The sequence below is a fragment of the Solanum stenotomum genome, chromosome 10, assembly GCF_019186545.1.
Source record: "Solanum stenotomum isolate F172 chromosome 10, ASM1918654v1, whole genome shotgun sequence".
Taxonomy (NCBI): Eukaryota; Viridiplantae; Streptophyta; class Magnoliopsida; order Solanales; family Solanaceae; genus Solanum; species Solanum stenotomum.
In genome coordinates this window covers 56,825,810-56,842,089 of record NC_064291.1, presented here as the reverse complement: position 1 = coordinate 56,842,089, position 16,280 = coordinate 56,825,810, and the positions used below count along the sequence as shown (strand labels likewise).

General features: G+C 33.6%; 3 protein-coding genes across 4 annotated transcripts; 1 reads left to right on the top strand and 2 right to left on the bottom strand.

Moving 5' to 3' along the window:
- The first annotated feature begins 851 nt into the window (after positions 1-851).
- On the top strand, positions 852-2,718 carry LOC125842107 (probable inactive receptor kinase At1g48480). The gene is made up of 2 exons (XM_049521312.1): positions 852-1,395; positions 1,906-2,718. The coding sequence occupies exons 1-2, from the start codon at positions 1,053-1,055 to the stop codon at positions 2,475-2,477; spliced, it is 915 nt and encodes a 304-aa protein (XP_049377269.1). The 5' UTR covers positions 852-1,052; the 3' UTR covers positions 2,478-2,718.
- A 56-nt stretch (positions 2,719-2,774) lies between these two features.
- On the bottom strand, positions 2,775-7,503 carry LOC125842105 (GDSL esterase/lipase At4g10955-like). 2 transcript variants are annotated; one of them, XM_049521310.1, is made up of 3 exons: positions 7,299-7,503; positions 5,446-5,528; positions 2,775-4,092 (listed from the first exon to the last, which is right to left on the bottom strand). In XM_049521310.1, the coding sequence occupies exons 1-3, from the start codon at positions 7,332-7,334 to the stop codon at positions 3,120-3,122; spliced, it is 1,092 nt and encodes a 363-aa protein (XP_049377267.1). In that variant the 5' UTR covers positions 7,335-7,503; the 3' UTR covers positions 2,775-3,119. The 2 variants fall into 2 exon arrangements, with proteins under 2 accessions (XP_049377267.1, XP_049377268.1); XM_049521311.1 differs by lacking the exon at positions 5,446-5,528 and having other exon boundaries at positions 7,299-7,447.
- A 2,833-nt stretch (positions 7,504-10,336) lies between these two features.
- On the bottom strand, positions 10,337-14,963 carry LOC125842278 (UDP-glucose 4-epimerase GEPI48). Its single transcript, XM_049521551.1, has 9 exons — positions 14,610-14,963; positions 13,184-13,233; positions 12,777-12,912; positions 12,592-12,693; positions 12,259-12,486; positions 11,976-12,054; positions 11,468-11,550; positions 10,949-11,040; positions 10,337-10,838 (listed from the first exon to the last, which is right to left on the bottom strand). The coding sequence occupies exons 1-9, from the start codon at positions 14,790-14,792 to the stop codon at positions 10,736-10,738; spliced, it is 1,056 nt and encodes a 351-aa protein (XP_049377508.1). The 5' UTR covers positions 14,793-14,963; the 3' UTR covers positions 10,337-10,735.
- Positions 14,964-16,280: the final 1,317 nt, after the last annotated feature.

Below are 16,280 nucleotides of genomic sequence, written 5' to 3'. Positions count from 1 at the left end.
GGATCCATTCATATGTGTGTGTAGATATAGTTTTTCGAATCACTTTCATTTATGCATTTAATAGCATGGTCTATGTTTATGAGAATGATCCCGTATCGGGACGAGAATTTTAGACTCATTTAAAGTTTTGACAATCTTCATCTATTTGAATTAGCCTTTTGAACTGTAAGATAAATTTAACACCTAATTTGACATGATATCAGAGTATCATGCGGGAATGTCAGTATGTCACACTTCGTTCCGACTTCTTATGGAACCCTAATTAAAAAATATCGGGATTCAAGAGCTAGATATAGCCAAAAAAAAATTAGTAGAAATTATAAAGTAATTTCTTACAAATTTCATGCCTTAGGATTCTTGGCCTACTTGCATTATTGAAGATGAAGCTACAAAAATAGTTTTTAAGAATAATTCAATTACAATAATGAATTGACGACTTTAGTTGGCTGGAAAATCCATTGAACTTTCTCATTTGTTAACTGTTACTTTATTGATGGGAAATGCTTCGTTGACTTCTTAAGAATAGTAATATTTTTTTCGACGAAATAATAAAATGAATATTTTTTCTTTTCAAAAACTCCATTTAATCTGTAAAGTCAAGAAAAACATTTGTAGATACATCGCCTATTTATCATTTTTGCTCGGAAGCCAAAACAAACACACAGATATATTGAAACCCATAGAAGAACCAAACAAATTTTATTTCTAAGAGGTGACTCCAATAAATGATTTGGCATAAGAACAAAATTAATCATTAAAAAAATACAAATCATTATTAAAACATTATAAAGTTGTTGAATTGTGAACCTTCTTATGGATTAATCTGAACACCAACCAAAGAACAAGTCAAATCAAGAAAAAGAATGTTTTCTATTTCACATTTAACCTAAAGACTTTTAACACTTTTAATTCCTTTGACAAAATCTTCAATACCAATTGTTCATTAATCCATTGAAGGATCTCTCATTTCTATATTTCCTTCTCTCTTTTTCTCGATAATCGTGCTATTCGAACCAACTTGCCTGCACCTCAACTAATTCGAACAGAACTCAATGCCTTGGAGTCCAACAGACATTGTAGGCATTGAATTGGTGTTTTTTGGTGATCATGGAGGCTATGGATTAGACGAATTGTTACGTTCAACGGCCGGAGTTTTAGGGAAAGGCGTTTTCGGGACGAGTTATAAGTCGGAGTTGCCAGGGAAAAATGCAGTAGCTGTGAAAAGATTGAAGGTTGGTTGCTTAGCTGAGGAAGAATTCAGAGATAAAATTGGTGAAGTAGGAAAGATGGTTCATGAAAATTTGCTTCCTCTTAGAGGATATTGTTGGCATCAGAATGAAATTCTTCTTGTATATGATTATGTTAGAATGGGAAGCTTAGCTTTTCGTTTACATGGTATGTTTTCTTCATCATTATCTCCTCTCTATAACGTCGTTTGTTCTGATATATTTTGGTTGCTATAGTGAAATGATGTTATAGAAAACATATAATATAACATAACACAAACAATCAGTTCCACAAAAAACATGGATATAGAGGATGATTGTTATAGAGAGAACTGACTGAGTCAAAACTCTCTATAGCAACGTTGTTTATTCCGATAGTTTTTTTGTTGCTATAGTGAAATGTTGTTATAGAGCACATATAATATAACAGAAACCATCGGTTGCAGAGAAGACATGGTTATTATAGTGAAATGTTGTAGAGGATGATTGTTATATAGTGATCTGATAGAGTCAAACCTCTCTATAACAACGTTGTTTATTCCAATGTTTTTTGGCTGCTATAGTGTAATGCTATTATAGAGAATATATAGTATAACATGAACAATCGATTCCCTAGAAAACATTTGTTGAAGGTTGTTATAGAGAGTTCTGACTTTTAACTTTGATATTAAATATATAGGGAATGAAGGTAGGAGTAAGGCCTCACTTACATGGGAAGTAAGAAGTAGCATTGCATATGGAGTTGCCCGTGCAATCGAATTTCTCCATTCCCGAGGCTCGGATTTCTGCCATGGAAACATAAGATCATCCAATGTTTTCCTCACCGACTCCTTATCAGGTGTTCATCTATCTGAGTTTTCCATTGCACGAATTCTCTCTTCAGATACAAGACTAGAGCTCGTGGCTGGTTATCGCGCACCAGAAGTGACAAATGCTCATGAAGTCTCACAAAAGTCAGATGTCTATAGCTTTGGTGTTCTGCTCTTGGAACTATTAACTGGTAAAGCTCCACTAGATGCATTTACCAAGAACAAAGGAGTAGATTTACCTAAGTGGATCCGTTCCATGTTTCAAGAGAAGCCGGTCATCGATGTTTTTGACACCCTGCTGCCTAAACATGACCAGAGTAGTGCTGAGCAAATGGTCCTTCTGTTACAGCTTGCAGTTTGCTGTACTTTTCAGTATCCAAATAAAAGACCTTCAATGGCAGCAGTGACAAAACAGATAAGGGGTACCTGCAGGTTTTATTGATGACAGCACAATATACAACAACATAATAGTTGTTTTTATCTTACCATATGTGTTTACAAATATGATAGTTTCGGATCCGTCTCCTCTCCATTTCCCCCCACATTCCTTCTTGGATGTGTGAGTGTGGGATACTTGTCTTATTTAACTACTGCTCTGTATATATTCGAAAGATCATAAGGAATTTTCCTAATCGATTGCTCTGCCACGACGACTCAACTTGACAAATGGTGAAAAGAATCTCAAAAGTTGTTCCCTTGAAACACGGCATTAGTTCGAATACAAAATACCAAACAGAAATAATCTCACAAGGGATACTTCTATAACAAAAATATTATCAATAATACAATGGGTAGTATATGCACAATTTCAATTTGTAACACTCAACAATAGGTAATAGGATGAGGCACAGAACTGATAGATAGATTCACCAAAACATAGAAACATGAACGAATAAAACTGGAGTCGAAGGTAACAAGAGATGACAATGCATCTGTAAAGCAACTTCAGCACCAGTAGAAGGCACAACTATTAAGCTAAGAGCAAAATGTAATGTGTCGATAACTATAAATATACTCGAGCAAGGGAACAAATTAGACAAGCATACCATCTATCGGTGTAGTGGTATCTGTTTTATATCATCATTCATGTAAACTGGTGTTTCTTGGACTCTACAAGTAAATCAGGGTTCCACCATTGGTGAATCCCGTGAGCTTCTTTGAAGTCTGACGGAGGAGTCAAATTTACTGTTAAATTGGCTGATGGAATAAGGTGCAATGGCTCATCACAGTCCTTCCCCATGAAATTCAAGACAAGACCACCAAGTGAGTGTTGGGTTGCTACCTTCTCGATAACTCCTGCTCCCATTGTATCCATGTTTTCCCGGTGTTCAAAATAGCCAATGTATTCTGCGCAAATAGGATCCGATGGATTCACATATAGGCACGGTGTCCATGCAGATAATGCAACAAATGTATCTCCAGATTGATTATTCACGTTTTTATGCTTCACAGCAAAAGCAAGTCCAGCTGTTATAACACTGGTTGCAAATCTGATTCCATGTTTCACCTTTTTATCTTTAATTCTTTCAATTGGGGCCGACAAGAATGGCGGATTAAACAAAAATGCATCTAGAAATACACCAGTCTTTGCCATGGTTTTTCCAGCAAGCATTGCCATTGCAGCCCCTAAGGAATGACCAGTTAGCCAGATACTTGAGCTTCCAAATGTTGCAACCACATGTCGAACAGCTTGAATGGCTGTCTCAAAGCGTGAAGTCTGATGAAGTCCATTCCTGAGAATGTGGACATCCAATTGTATATCTCGTGAAAATGCATCACCTTTGGTTAAGGTCCCACGGAAAGCAATAACAAATCGTTGGCTTTTATCTTTGGAACCGTCAAAATAAGATTTTGAGGGTGCAAATTTATATATAGCACCAAAAATGCAGGAATCAACATCATCAACAAGCACGCGATATAACTCAAATTGGAAATGTCTCCACCATGGAGGAGCAAGAGCTTGACTTCCCTTCCGTTTTTCTTGCTTGTCACGCTCTAGGATGTAGACGCCCTGAACCAAACTGGCAGCCACAGATCGTTGATGAGCAACATTTTCCCTGCATTAGGTAGAAGAACAATATTACTCGTAACAACTGTCTCTGTAAAATGGCTGGACACTTCCAGATTTCAAGCAAGAGTAAGTGTTGGGCAGCATGAGAGTGAGTAGTGTTGCCAAACAATAGCATTAAGCTTCATAATTTGGAAAAGATGATGAATGCATATAGTTCAAGCTAATATCAGCTCCTCTATACCTCTTTGTTTCTACTTTCTTGTATCTATTTTGTTTATTGGGTGAAAGATCAAGGAAACTTATTTCTAGAAAAGAACCGGCATAACACCCATTCTATTAAGCATAATGTCATGCTAATTTAGGCAATTGCAGGCATGACATCTCCAAATCGTCTCAGAGAACTTGGCTCTCTCTCTCTTTACCAATAGTAGTGCGACCAAAGTAAATTATGTCCTATTCCATGGAGTAAGTGTTAAGCTCATGTTCATCCTAGATAGGCAGGGGCAGATCAAGGGGAGCGGAGGGTGTTCACCCAAACCCCCTCGACAAAAAGTTACATTGTATATATATAGTATTTTTTCATTTTTTATGTACATATATAGATTTTGAATCCCCTAAATACTAGACTAGAGGTTGACTCAGTAATTTAGCAGGTTCAAAATTTACCTCAAGGTTTCAAGTTCAAATCCCAGCCACTACATTTTATTCTCGAACCCCCTTAGTGAAAATCCTGAATCCGCCACTAAAATGATAGGGTGCAAGGTATACTAGGGCACTTACACAACTGTAGCAAAGTGATCTAAAATCTTGGAGGCGCTCTCATCACTTGGTAGACCCAGGGTATAAAGGCAAAATCATTCTGCGCATCCCAAACCTACTTATCCTTCAGTCAGGGAAAAGTGGTGTGGGTTCTCATTATGATGTTATATGTGACAGACTTACCCTGATTTATTCATAGTTGAGACGAACAACTTGCAAACCGGTGAAATGGGGAGAGAAATCCATTATTTTAAAGGGATTTACTTTGCGACATCCCATAAAAGAAAAGACGAGAATCAATCAAGAATGGAGGTAGTAATTTGAGTATGGATCAAGACACTTGATGTTTCAACGTCTTCCTTTGCAAGAACTAAATAGTTATGGCAGTGTAAGACTTGTAACTTTGGTACAATGGCAAGCAGATCTGAAATCCATGAGCACTACACTCTTGTTAACTCCTGAGAATATATGCCCAACTCCTCAATACTAAATATATTACATCTTTGTACTTCCATTAATTTCATAGTGTTCCATGTATAACTAGAAATTTATCAGATATTACATCTCCGATAATTCCATCACCTTTATGATATGCAAAACCTTTATTTAACTAAATAAACATGGAAAAGAACTTACACACCAGTCAATAGCAGTTAGGTGCACAGGTCCACATTGGTCAAAAAGTTCCTTCTCTGAGATTAATACATTTTGTTCTTCTTGACCCTGCACAAAACACAATGGGGAAACAACAACAGTGACGATCATGAGAAGTGTTGCAAAACTCCATCTGAACCATTATGTAGACTGTTGTTACCATAAATAGTTTCTAAATTTTACTAGCCATCAAGTCGTCCAGCTAAGAGTAGTCGAGTAATTTCTTATACCATATCTCAGCCTACTCTCCACACACACTATAATTGATATTAAAAAGCTTCTAGCAAGACCAACTCTATTACAGAACTTGTACAAAAGGGACGACGCTGAGTTAAACCTCAACAATCCAAGTGCCAGAACCACGAATTTATTTATGGGTGAATTGTCCAGCTTTAAGTGAGTTGGTTTTGCTTTAACCAATGGTTCTTGCCCCAATTGAATGGTTCAAATAACAGTGATATCATTTCATAGATAGTCGTGTCTCTAGACACAAATCTCGCATATCCCCCTCTTATAGAACTCTTATTGGTTTATAAAGAAAATTATAAGTATACCTAACTTCACATTCATGTTTGAGTATATCTCCTGGGGGTTCAAATTCTAGTTTCTTCAGCATTCTTCTGTTTTGCTAGCATCCGTAAACACTTGTTTAACCTTGCCATCAAAAGTGCCACTAAGCAAGAAGTGAGCTGCTAAATGAAGTTCACCAACTTCATTCTTTGGTACAAACTATATTACGTATAACGATGCACTACTGTATGAACTTGAACCAATAGCAAGATTAGAAGACGGTCATCAAAGTTAATTCCCATTTCACATGATTCTCAGAGATTCAGAGTTACCATTTACTACCCTAATCAAAATATTTTTCTAGGAGGGGCATTGCAATCAACAACATACACAGTGTAATCCCACAAGTGGGGTCTAGGGAGGGTATGATGTACACAGACCTTACCCCTACCTTTGAGGTAGAGAGGCTATTTCCAATGACCGCCGGCTTAGAAAATCAATTATCGAAACATAATTGCAAGAATAATATGACAACAAAGTAGCAATATCAAAGCAGCTAGAAAAAACAAAAATAGCAAAGAGGCAAGATGGACACAATCAATGAAGCAACAAGTAAAAATAAAACAAAGTAAAAAAAGACTACTCATTTACTAAATTGTAATACTACTAAAGAGAGAAAAGTAGCATAGGAGACTAACCTCTTGACTCTTCCCCTTAAAGGTGCTACACCACTCGCTACCTACTAACCTTCTACCCCAATCCTCAACCTCCATACCATTATCTAATGCATAGATCACAAACAATAAATCTGAATAGTCTAAGAAACATATATATAGCAATTGACATGGGGTTAGCCTAATGTTAAGGACCCTCTATCTCAAACCATAAAAGTTAGGATCCAAATCACCAAGTAGCATAGTATAAAATAGCTACTCAAGGAACCTGGATGCAGGGGTTCTACTGGTGGGGTTTACCACATTAAGGTTTATTTCAAAGAAAAAAATAAAACTTTCCTAATAGCAACATTGCTTACATATAAACTCTGAATAGCAAAATGTAACATCTAACATGGAACATCTACAGAGTAGCATTTGCTTTATTGCTCAGATACTTCTCAAGGTATAGAAATTCAAAATACCCTTTTGCCAGCAAGTTGGATCAATCAAAAACAGAACAAAAATACCACAAACATTACAAAAAAGATACAGTATTTAGAATAAACATGCTAGGAAAACAAAAAAAAAATGCAATCTTTAGAGGAAAAAATGACAGAACATTACAAAGATTGAATTTTTAGTCTATATGACATAAGGATATTCAAGATCCAACCTTTGTAGCTGTAACAATATCATTGCTGGTAGCCATTTTCTAAGATTTTCAAGAACCCACCTTCCAAATAGGTCAGCTGGAGCCTGGAGAAGGAGGTGGGACGATGATGTTAAACTGTCCTTTTCGATTTTACAACAATTTTGATGGTTTTGTCTCTTCCTTCTATAAAGAGACTAAAATTGAAGCTCCCTTTGTTATTTATTTACTCCCTCCGTTTCACAAAGAATGACTTGATTTGACTTGACACGGAGTTTAAATAAATAAAGAAGACTTTTGAATCTTGTGGTCCTAAATTAAGGTTATGTCAAATGTACAAAATTGCCCTTAATCTTGTGGTCTTAAACATGCCACGTGGAAAGCAAAAAGTAAAATGTTACCAAAAAAGGAAAGAGGTCATTCTTTTTTAAACTGACTAAAAAGGAAAAAAGGTCATTCTTTGTGAAACGGAGGGAGTATATATTTTTTAATTACTTTCTTGCTTTTTTTTTTTTTTTTGAGGAATATTCTTTTCTCTTTTTTCATCCTTGAAGGACATGTGCACAAATAACCACTTGGAGGGCCAATATCAAAAGAATAATTAAAACTTATAAAAGTATTTAATATTTAGCCACTTTATTATTAAGTTCTTATTTATTTAAAATAAAAATTATTATTATTACTCCTAGGGGTAGGTATAGGGGGAGATGGGAGTGGTGATTATTATGATTATAAAATGGAAAATTTAAACTCTTTCTCAAAGTAGAAGTTAAAATAGTCGATCAATGATTTACTTGATTAAAGTTGAAACTTTTCAGTTTGGAGTTTCAGGAATCAAGTTTGAAAATATAGGATTGAAGTTGCAAATTTCGACTATGAAGTTTTAGAGTTGTATAATTAAATTTAAGTCTAGATATCTAGAGTAGATAATATCAAACTTTACACATTTGAACATGAAATTAGATTTGACATTTCTCAATTTCCAATGACGTAAGTAATATATTCTAAATGATGATATCTTTCATCAAGAATTGAATGACATAATCATATACTAAATTTCTAATATTTTAAACAAAATTTCTGATTTCATCGCTATATATTTGAAATTTGAACAATTCAAAAGGCTTAAACTTAAAAAATACTACAAAGCCTAACTTCAAACCTTCAATATCAGCTGGCATATTGAAGTATAGTAAATGACTAAAGGCTATTATTACAATTTAAAATTCAGCTACATTGGCAATAATAAATACTTTTTAGAAAATTAGATATTATACTTCAACTTTTTAATTCTTTTTTGGGCTTTTTATGAATAATGGACCCATTATTGGGTAAGGCTTGAAGTTACTTTGTTGGCCCAATTAGATCGATTATCTTTGGGCCCATAAAAACAGAACTTCCAAGTGATCCATATGGCCCAATATATTTAATGGGCGGTGCAAAACTTTGATAATGACATTTAACTGTAAATTGATTTGCTGAAAATATTTCACTATGCATAACACTATTTGATTTTAAACGAAAGCATTAATGTAACTGATAAAGTTATTGTCATGTGATTAGGAGAAGATTACGTGTTTAAGCTTTGGAAATAACATTTTGCAGAAATGCAGAATAAGACCGCATACAATAGACTTTTATGGTTTGGACCTTTTTGTGCGTAGCAAAAGTTTAATACATCGGACTGTCTTTTCCCCCATATTAAAAATGTATCAACCACTATTTGATTTTGATAGTGCAAATGTCGTATACATGTCTAGTGTAAATTGACCGATTTGAAACAAATTAGTTATTTGTCTTTTTCATATACAAAATGTTAGCTACATACAATGACATATAACTTTTAAATAACCAAGTCGTGCAAAAATATTTACCATTATCATTATCAAAAAGAAAGTAATCGTAAACTTAGTCAAGTCAATAAATCATATTTTTAGCAGAGAAGAAGATCCCTCTACGAAACATCGATAATGATCCAATAAAAAAAATTCGATATGAAATAAATGTATTAGCTATTCAACGCGTAACATATATAATGATGTGGAAAGAGTAGTCAGCAAATTGGCAGGATGTATAGATAACAAAATGGAAATTATGTGACTGTTTTGCCTTTTAGCTAAATTTAGACAAATGTTAGTCATTAACAATTTAGTTATACTAAATTAACTTATATGCCTCTCTTTCTTTATTTTGTTTGTTTGTTTTACCTCTTTTCGGATTTAACACCGTCCATTTTGCTTGAGTAGTACACCTCAAGAAAAATACTAATTTAATTAATTTATATTTATTTTAAATTTAAAATTTCTTGTTATAAATAGAAGAATTTCGTTCATCCTAATATATACTATGACTTCTTCTTTTTCAGATCTGTTAAATTAAAGAAATTAGACATATAATTTGTTTGATCAATTTTTTGGAAAGTCGAGAGTTCTTATTTGCGTATTTTTATCTATTGTTTTTAAAAATTTGTTTGTTTTTTGAAAAGACGGATTTTTAAAAGTGTTTGGGTGAAGTTATAAGGAGAAAAAAAAATATGTTTTTAACATAAATTGATTAGTCAAACATAAATTACGATTATTTAAAAGTATTTTTTTTTTTTGAAAAAATAAAAAAACAAAATAATTGTTGGAATATTCACATGGCATATGTCGAATGTGGTAACTGCTACTGCCGACAGATAAATCACATACTACATGTGAACTATACAACATATTATTGTACTTAAATCTGTTTAATTTTACTCAGCGTCGACTTTCCGATGCGAATCTAAATTTATATAGATATCAAATATATTGAGCGGAAAACAAGAAAAAATTGTAGGGACTTTACCTTTATTTTGCTCTCAAAGAGTGCTTTGTCACACATTGAAGATATAAATCGTATTAGACAGGTCCGATACAACAAGCTCAATTGAAAATCGTTGCTCCAAGCTTAACCAACTAAGAAAGAACCAAGTGGGATTCAATCTATAGTCTCGGTAATGGGATACTTCTACTACACCAACTCAATCACCCTTGCAGATTGTGAATCGTTCAACCATAATAAAACAAGATAAATCAAGAACAGATCTTTCAATATATCTATCAATCAACTACGTCTCAATCCCAAACTAGTTGAAATCTGTTACGATGTGCTAAAACAAGACTCAAATGCTGATAGTTATTATTATACAAAGAAAAAGAAATGAAAGAACAAATGAAATACTACTATATGCTTAAATTAAAAAGGCTATATTATTCATCAACTTTCTTAGATTTTCTTTTTTTTATCTAACTACTGACTCATTGAAACTCCAATTACATTCTGAAACTTATAAGTTAGACAATATAAACATTATAATCCCCTCTAATAGCCCTAGAACTATACGTTGAATCGTCCCTTCGAAGACTCGATGGATTCCATACACGATGCAGCAACAGGAACGCAGCGACTATGACGATATTATGCAGTTGAAGTAGACTTCAGTGACAGTTATTAGATTCTGGAGTTCCTTCATAGCCATATGGATTCTTCTTAGCCCAGTTCCACTGATCCCTACACATCTCTTCGATGCCATATTTCGCCCTGCAAGCAACATAAACCGGAGTGTTTAGAGGCGAATTCAGAATTTAAAGGCAGTACGTGTGTATTGGTGTGTTAGAATCTTGAAAAGCAATGTGAACTACATGACTTACTTCCACTTCAATTCGCGTTCTGCTTTCTCTGTAGCAGCATATACAATTTCAGCATCTCCAGGGCGTCGACCAGACATAACCATTGGAATTTTCTGGAAAACAAAAAGGTGCAGAAATAGGTAAGTAGTGCAAACTAAACACTCATAAGGGTCTTTACAACAACTAAAAGGTTCAATAATTAGCAAAGTCTATTCACAAGGAAGTAGAAAACGAAAAATGAATGTCACTCAGCTATGAGATGGGAAAGAGCTAGGCACTTGTCTTAGCTTGGATAGACAGAATTACCGTATCTGTACTGGTGGGAGGTACCCGGACGAATTAGTCTAGATGAGTCAAAAGCATGCAAGGGCATCGGTACCCCAAAAAAAGAAGAGAGCTAGCACTAGTAAGAAAACACTAGTAACCACAAATAGCCTCCCGGCTTGAGGGAAATTGTGATTTCCTTTTTCCTCCGCCATTGAGAGGAATTGGATGCAACATTATAACGATACATCAAGGTGGAATGCAATTGAAAACTACCTTTCCAGAAGCCTTCTCAAATGCGGCCACCATTTCAAGGACTGAAGTTCCTTTTCCAGTTCCCAAGTTGTACACTTCACAGCCTGAAAAGATCGATCAAAATCAGCAGAAATAGCAATACAGCTGTAAAAATGAGCCAACGGAGAACAATACTATAAAGTATCACGATAAAAACTCTATATCAAATACTCCCTCCGTCCCTTTTTAGTTGTCCACTTTAGAAATGGCACACAGATTAAGGCAACAATGATTAGCACAGTGAAGTTACAATTTTACCCTTATGACAACTTTTCACTTCAAAATTACAACCACTTTTTTGAATTCAAGTGAAATAAATTGGAGGGAAACAACATACACTTTTACAATTTTCAAGAAGTGTAAATAAGGGTATAATAGGAAAAAAATTGTTGTCCTTTCTTGATTTGTCAAAATGGACAACTAAATAGGGACAACTAAAAAAGGAAATATGGACAACTAAATAGGGACGGAGGGAGTAGCAAGTACACACCTATGGAAGGATCAGATAGCCTCTGCAAGGCAGCAATGTGTCCATCTGCTAAATCCATAACATGAATGTAATCACGGACCTGGAAAAAACACACGACATGATTATTCTCCAAGGAAAATCTCATAAAAAGGACAGTTTTTTGTCACATTTAGCCAAACTACTAAACAACAGTATTGCTGGACATTGTAAATCATAGGTTGTCGTGTAAAAAAGACACCGGAGTAAATTGAAAGTTAAAATGTATCTAACACGTAAAGATTTGCTATTGAAAATATAGTCATACCCCTGTACCATCCTTCGTTCCATAATCAGTTCCATAAACTGTCAGCTCTTTTCTTCTGCCAACAGCAACTTGCTGAACAAATGGCATAAGGTTGTTAGGAATTCCTCGCGGATCTTCACCAATTCGGCCACTTGGATGAGCACCAACAGGATTAAAGTACCGCAGCAATATGATTTTCCATTCAGAGTCCGCGTTTTGTACATCACGGCATATTTCTTCAATGAAGAGCTGACAATTGAGACTTGTTAGATCATGAACAGATAGAATAAACAGACTATTTTGGACTTCAACAAGTTGAGCGCTAAAAATGCGAGATGAACCAATTGACAATACCTTTGTCCGTCCATAAGGATTTGCAGCACTCAGGGGGAATTCCTCAGTACAAGGAACCACTTTTGGCCAACCATAAACAGTAGCTGACGATGAAAACACAAGCTGGAGAAGCAGAGAAGGAAACCAGTTAAGGACTTACAAGAAAACAGATGCATCATAAAAGCAAATCAAAGTGCGAGGAATACCTTTTTGCATCCATGAGCTGCCATGATTTCCAAGAGGGTAATTGTTCCAATAAGGTTGTTGTCATAGTACATCAGAGGTTTTTCAACACTTTCACCAACCGCTTTTAGTCCAGCAAAATGGATAACAGCATCAAATCTACATAAAAAAAGGTAGTTGATGGCAAACCAATGTGTCAAAAGGTTATAAAATTTGAGCAAAGGAGTCAAATATGCTGATTCAGACATTCAACAACTATTCTTCAAAGCTTAGTTTCATGTGAAATAGTCCATAATTCATGCACCGCACGGTCAATAAACCATCATCAGAGTGTACAATATAACTACATTAGATTCAATCCTGTGTAAATTAGAAGAAAAAAAGTGTCTCTTGAAAACCATTAAGACAGATTATTTTTGTTAGAACTTACTTGTTAGACCTGAAAATCTCCTCAACTGCCGGCTTATCACGTAGATCCACCTATAGTAATAAGACAAAACAATAGAATTTAGCCACCAACTTAAAGAAATTTAAAAAAGAAAGTAAGAAAAAATCAGCTTAATCCATGTAAAAGTACTGTTACACAGGAGAACCATCATTACATGACAAATAGAGCCATTAAAAGCAAATGTATCCATAGAAGAAAATTTAACTGTGGCCAATAGTTATTACCTCCAAATGAAAAATACCAAATTCAATAGACCACTGAGACTAATTTCCATCAAAATTTCTGGAATTTTAACAGTTACTTTACATATAGAAAGAAAAAACAGAAGTGTATACTTCACCAAAACATTTGTTAAATGGAAAAAGAAGCACATGATAGACCAGCAATAATAATTTCAAGAAAGAAACAAGAACAAAGAGATTGACCACATAGCAACAGAATACAGATTTCAAACAATTGGAAAACCCCATAAAAATCCAATCTTTACATTAAAATAAAAGAAGCAAAAACTCAAATTCATACAATTCCACCTTATCCACAAAACCCAGAACAGTTCTCAAAAAGAGAAGCAAAAAGAGAGAGAGAGAGAGAGAGGGGCCATGAAAAGGAAAAACAGAAAAAGGGAATATACCAGAAATAACTATTCAACCTATGCTCATGGCATACAATTCAAAAAAGAAAGCAACAGCAACCAAATAAAAATCCAATCTTTGAAACCCAAAACTCAAAATCATACAACAGCATACCCCGCATAGTTCCAAAAAGTGGGGTCGGAGAGGGTAAAGGGTACACCTTACCCCTACCTCGATATAGGGAGGTCGTTTCCAATATACCCTCGACTCAAGGAAACACAGAATCATACAATTCCAAAAACAATCATTCTATTCAAAAAAGATATAAGTTTCAGAGATTGACCACCTAACCAACAGTATACTGATTCAAAAAAACTGGACAAAACTCCATAAAAATCCAATCTTTTACACTAAAAATGAAAACCCAAAACTCAAATTCATACAATTCCAGAAATAACCATCCATTCCATCCTCAAAATAAATAGTTTCAGAGATTGACCACATAGCAACAGTATACAAAAAAACTCCATAAAAATCCAATCTTTACACCAAAAAATGAAAACCCAAAACTCAAATTCATACAATTCCAGAAACAACCATCCATTCCATCCTCAAAACAAATAGTAAGTTTCAGAGATTAACCACGTAACAACAATATACTGATACAAAAAACCAGACAAAACTCCATAAAAATCCAATCTTTACACTAAAAACAGAAAACCCAAAACTCAAATTCATACAATTCCCCCTTTTCCCATAAACCCCACAACAATTCTTCACCCAAAACAACAAACAAAAAAACCCATGTTAAGGAAAAACAGAAAAATGAAATATACCTTGTGAAAAGAGAGATTAGAGCCATATTCACCAGCAATTTCCTTAACCCTTTTCACAGCAATTTCAGAAGAATTATCCAAATTATCAATCACCACAGTCTTATAACCACCAAGCAACAATTGCAACACTGTGTGACTCCCAATATACCCTGCTCCCCCTGTCACAAGTATACTCTTCGACATATTGTACTATAAAACAATTTTTTAAAAAAACTAACCCTTAATTTTATATAACAAGATTTGAGTTTTGGTAAAAAAGAATTCCAAAAATCAAGAAAAAAATCTGATCTGTTCTTTTGTTATTGACAAGTTTGAAACAAAGACTCCTAAGTCCAAGCTTTTATAGGTGTATAAAATGAAAAAAAAAAATGAAAAAAAAACACGGTTATGGGCAAAAAATAATAATGAAAATTTGCACCTTTTTGCCTTTTACTTAATTGGGCTGAAAGAATTTTCAAGAATTTTTAAGAGGGAGGCTAAGAAGATGAAGAAGTAAAGGGACACGTGGTAGTGTAGGTCAGATGGTGGCTTTGAGAAATTTCAAAGAAAAATATATTTTTTTTCATTAACTCAATAAAAAAATTACCTTAAATAAATATGGCAAATCTTAATAAATTTGATTTTCTACTTGGAACTATTTTTATTCCAATAAAATTTAAGGCAATTGACCATGTGCAAAAATGATAAGTAGTCATTCATTCTTAATTAAAAATTTTGATATTTGAGTACGAAATTGTGTTTGTTAGATAATACTTTACTTCGACAAGAGATTTTTTTAGAGAATTTAAATTTAATGAATATCAAACGGTAGATAAGAATCTCAAAAAATCATTCATTTTTAATCACAAGTTTTGATATTTCGATACGACATCAAATTTGTTAGGTAATACTTTACTCCAACTAGAGACATTTTGTGAAAATTTAATTTGATCTAATATAAATATCGAATGACAGATAAGAATCTCAAGAAATCATTTATTTATAATCAGAAGTTTGATATTTGGGTATGAAATCGTGTATGTCAAGTAATACTTTACTCCGACAAAAGACTTTTCGAGAGAATATTAATTTAATAAGATTTAATATGAATATCGAACTCCTAATAAAAATAAAAATATGGGGGATTGTGTCTAGATTAAGGAGGACTCTGTAGATTCTAGTTTAGATTCCTATATGCTCCACAACATTTTTTTCTAATATTGTGAACTCATGATTAACCCCACATTCAAAAATGAATAGTCAACTTTTTTTTAGTGTATATTTTATTGCATTTGTGTCAGTTTTCTAAAGTAAAAGTTTTAAAAAATAAGGGTAGATAAATAAATAATAATAATTTTAAAATAATCTTATTTTTCTGCATACTTAATTTTTTAATATAATAGAAGTTCGAAGGAATATACAAAGATTTATGCAATCTACTTCACAACTTAGTTATTATTTATTTTTTTAATTTTCAAAGTACGTTATTTGATACTTTTATTGAAATGTAAATTTATTTAAGAATAAAATATTTTTAATAATTTATATTCGAGATATTTGGATAAAAATAAAGAAATCATATACAAACCATCATAATTTTTTATATGTTTCTTAAATGATTTTATTTATTGCAAATCTAAATTTAATCAGAACAAAAAATTAGTTAATGACTAAGCTTTTAGCAAAAAAAAA

What these genes read in the sequence shown, in the direction of transcription:
- LOC125842107 (XM_049521312.1), top strand. Translation starts at nt 1,053, where the DNA reads ATGCCTTGGAGTCCAACAGACATTGTAGGCATTGAATTGGTGTTTTTT. An exon ending in CTTAGCTTTTCGTTTACATG is followed by an intron (nt 1,396 to 1,905) that starts GTATGTTTTCTT and finishes TTAAATATATAG; the next exon opens with GGAATGAAGGTAGGAGTAAG.
- LOC125842105 (XM_049521310.1), bottom strand. Translation starts at nt 7,334, where the DNA reads ATGGCTACCAGCAATGATATTGTTACAGCTACAAAG. An exon ending in ATATTGTTACAGCTACAAAG is followed by an intron (nt 5,529 to 7,298) that starts GTTGGATCTTGA and finishes TGTTTTGTGCAG; the next exon opens with GGTCAAGAAGAACAAAATGT. An exon ending in CACCTAACTGCTATTGACTG is followed by an intron (nt 4,093 to 5,445) that starts GTGTGTAAGTTC and finishes TACCTAATGCAG; the next exon opens with GGAAAATGTTGCTCATCAAC.
- LOC125842278 (XM_049521551.1), bottom strand. Translation starts at nt 14,792, where the DNA reads ATGTCGAAGAGTATACTTGTGACAGGGGGAGCAGGGTATATTGGGAGT. An exon ending in CTAATCTCTCTTTTCACAAG is followed by an intron (nt 13,234 to 14,609) that starts GTATATTTCATT and finishes TTATTACTATAG; the next exon opens with GTGGATCTACGTGATAAGCC. An exon ending in GAACGCGAATTGAAGTGGAA is followed by an intron (nt 10,839 to 10,948) that starts GTAAGTCATGTA and finishes TGTTGCTTGCAG; the next exon opens with GGCGAAATATGGCATCGAAG.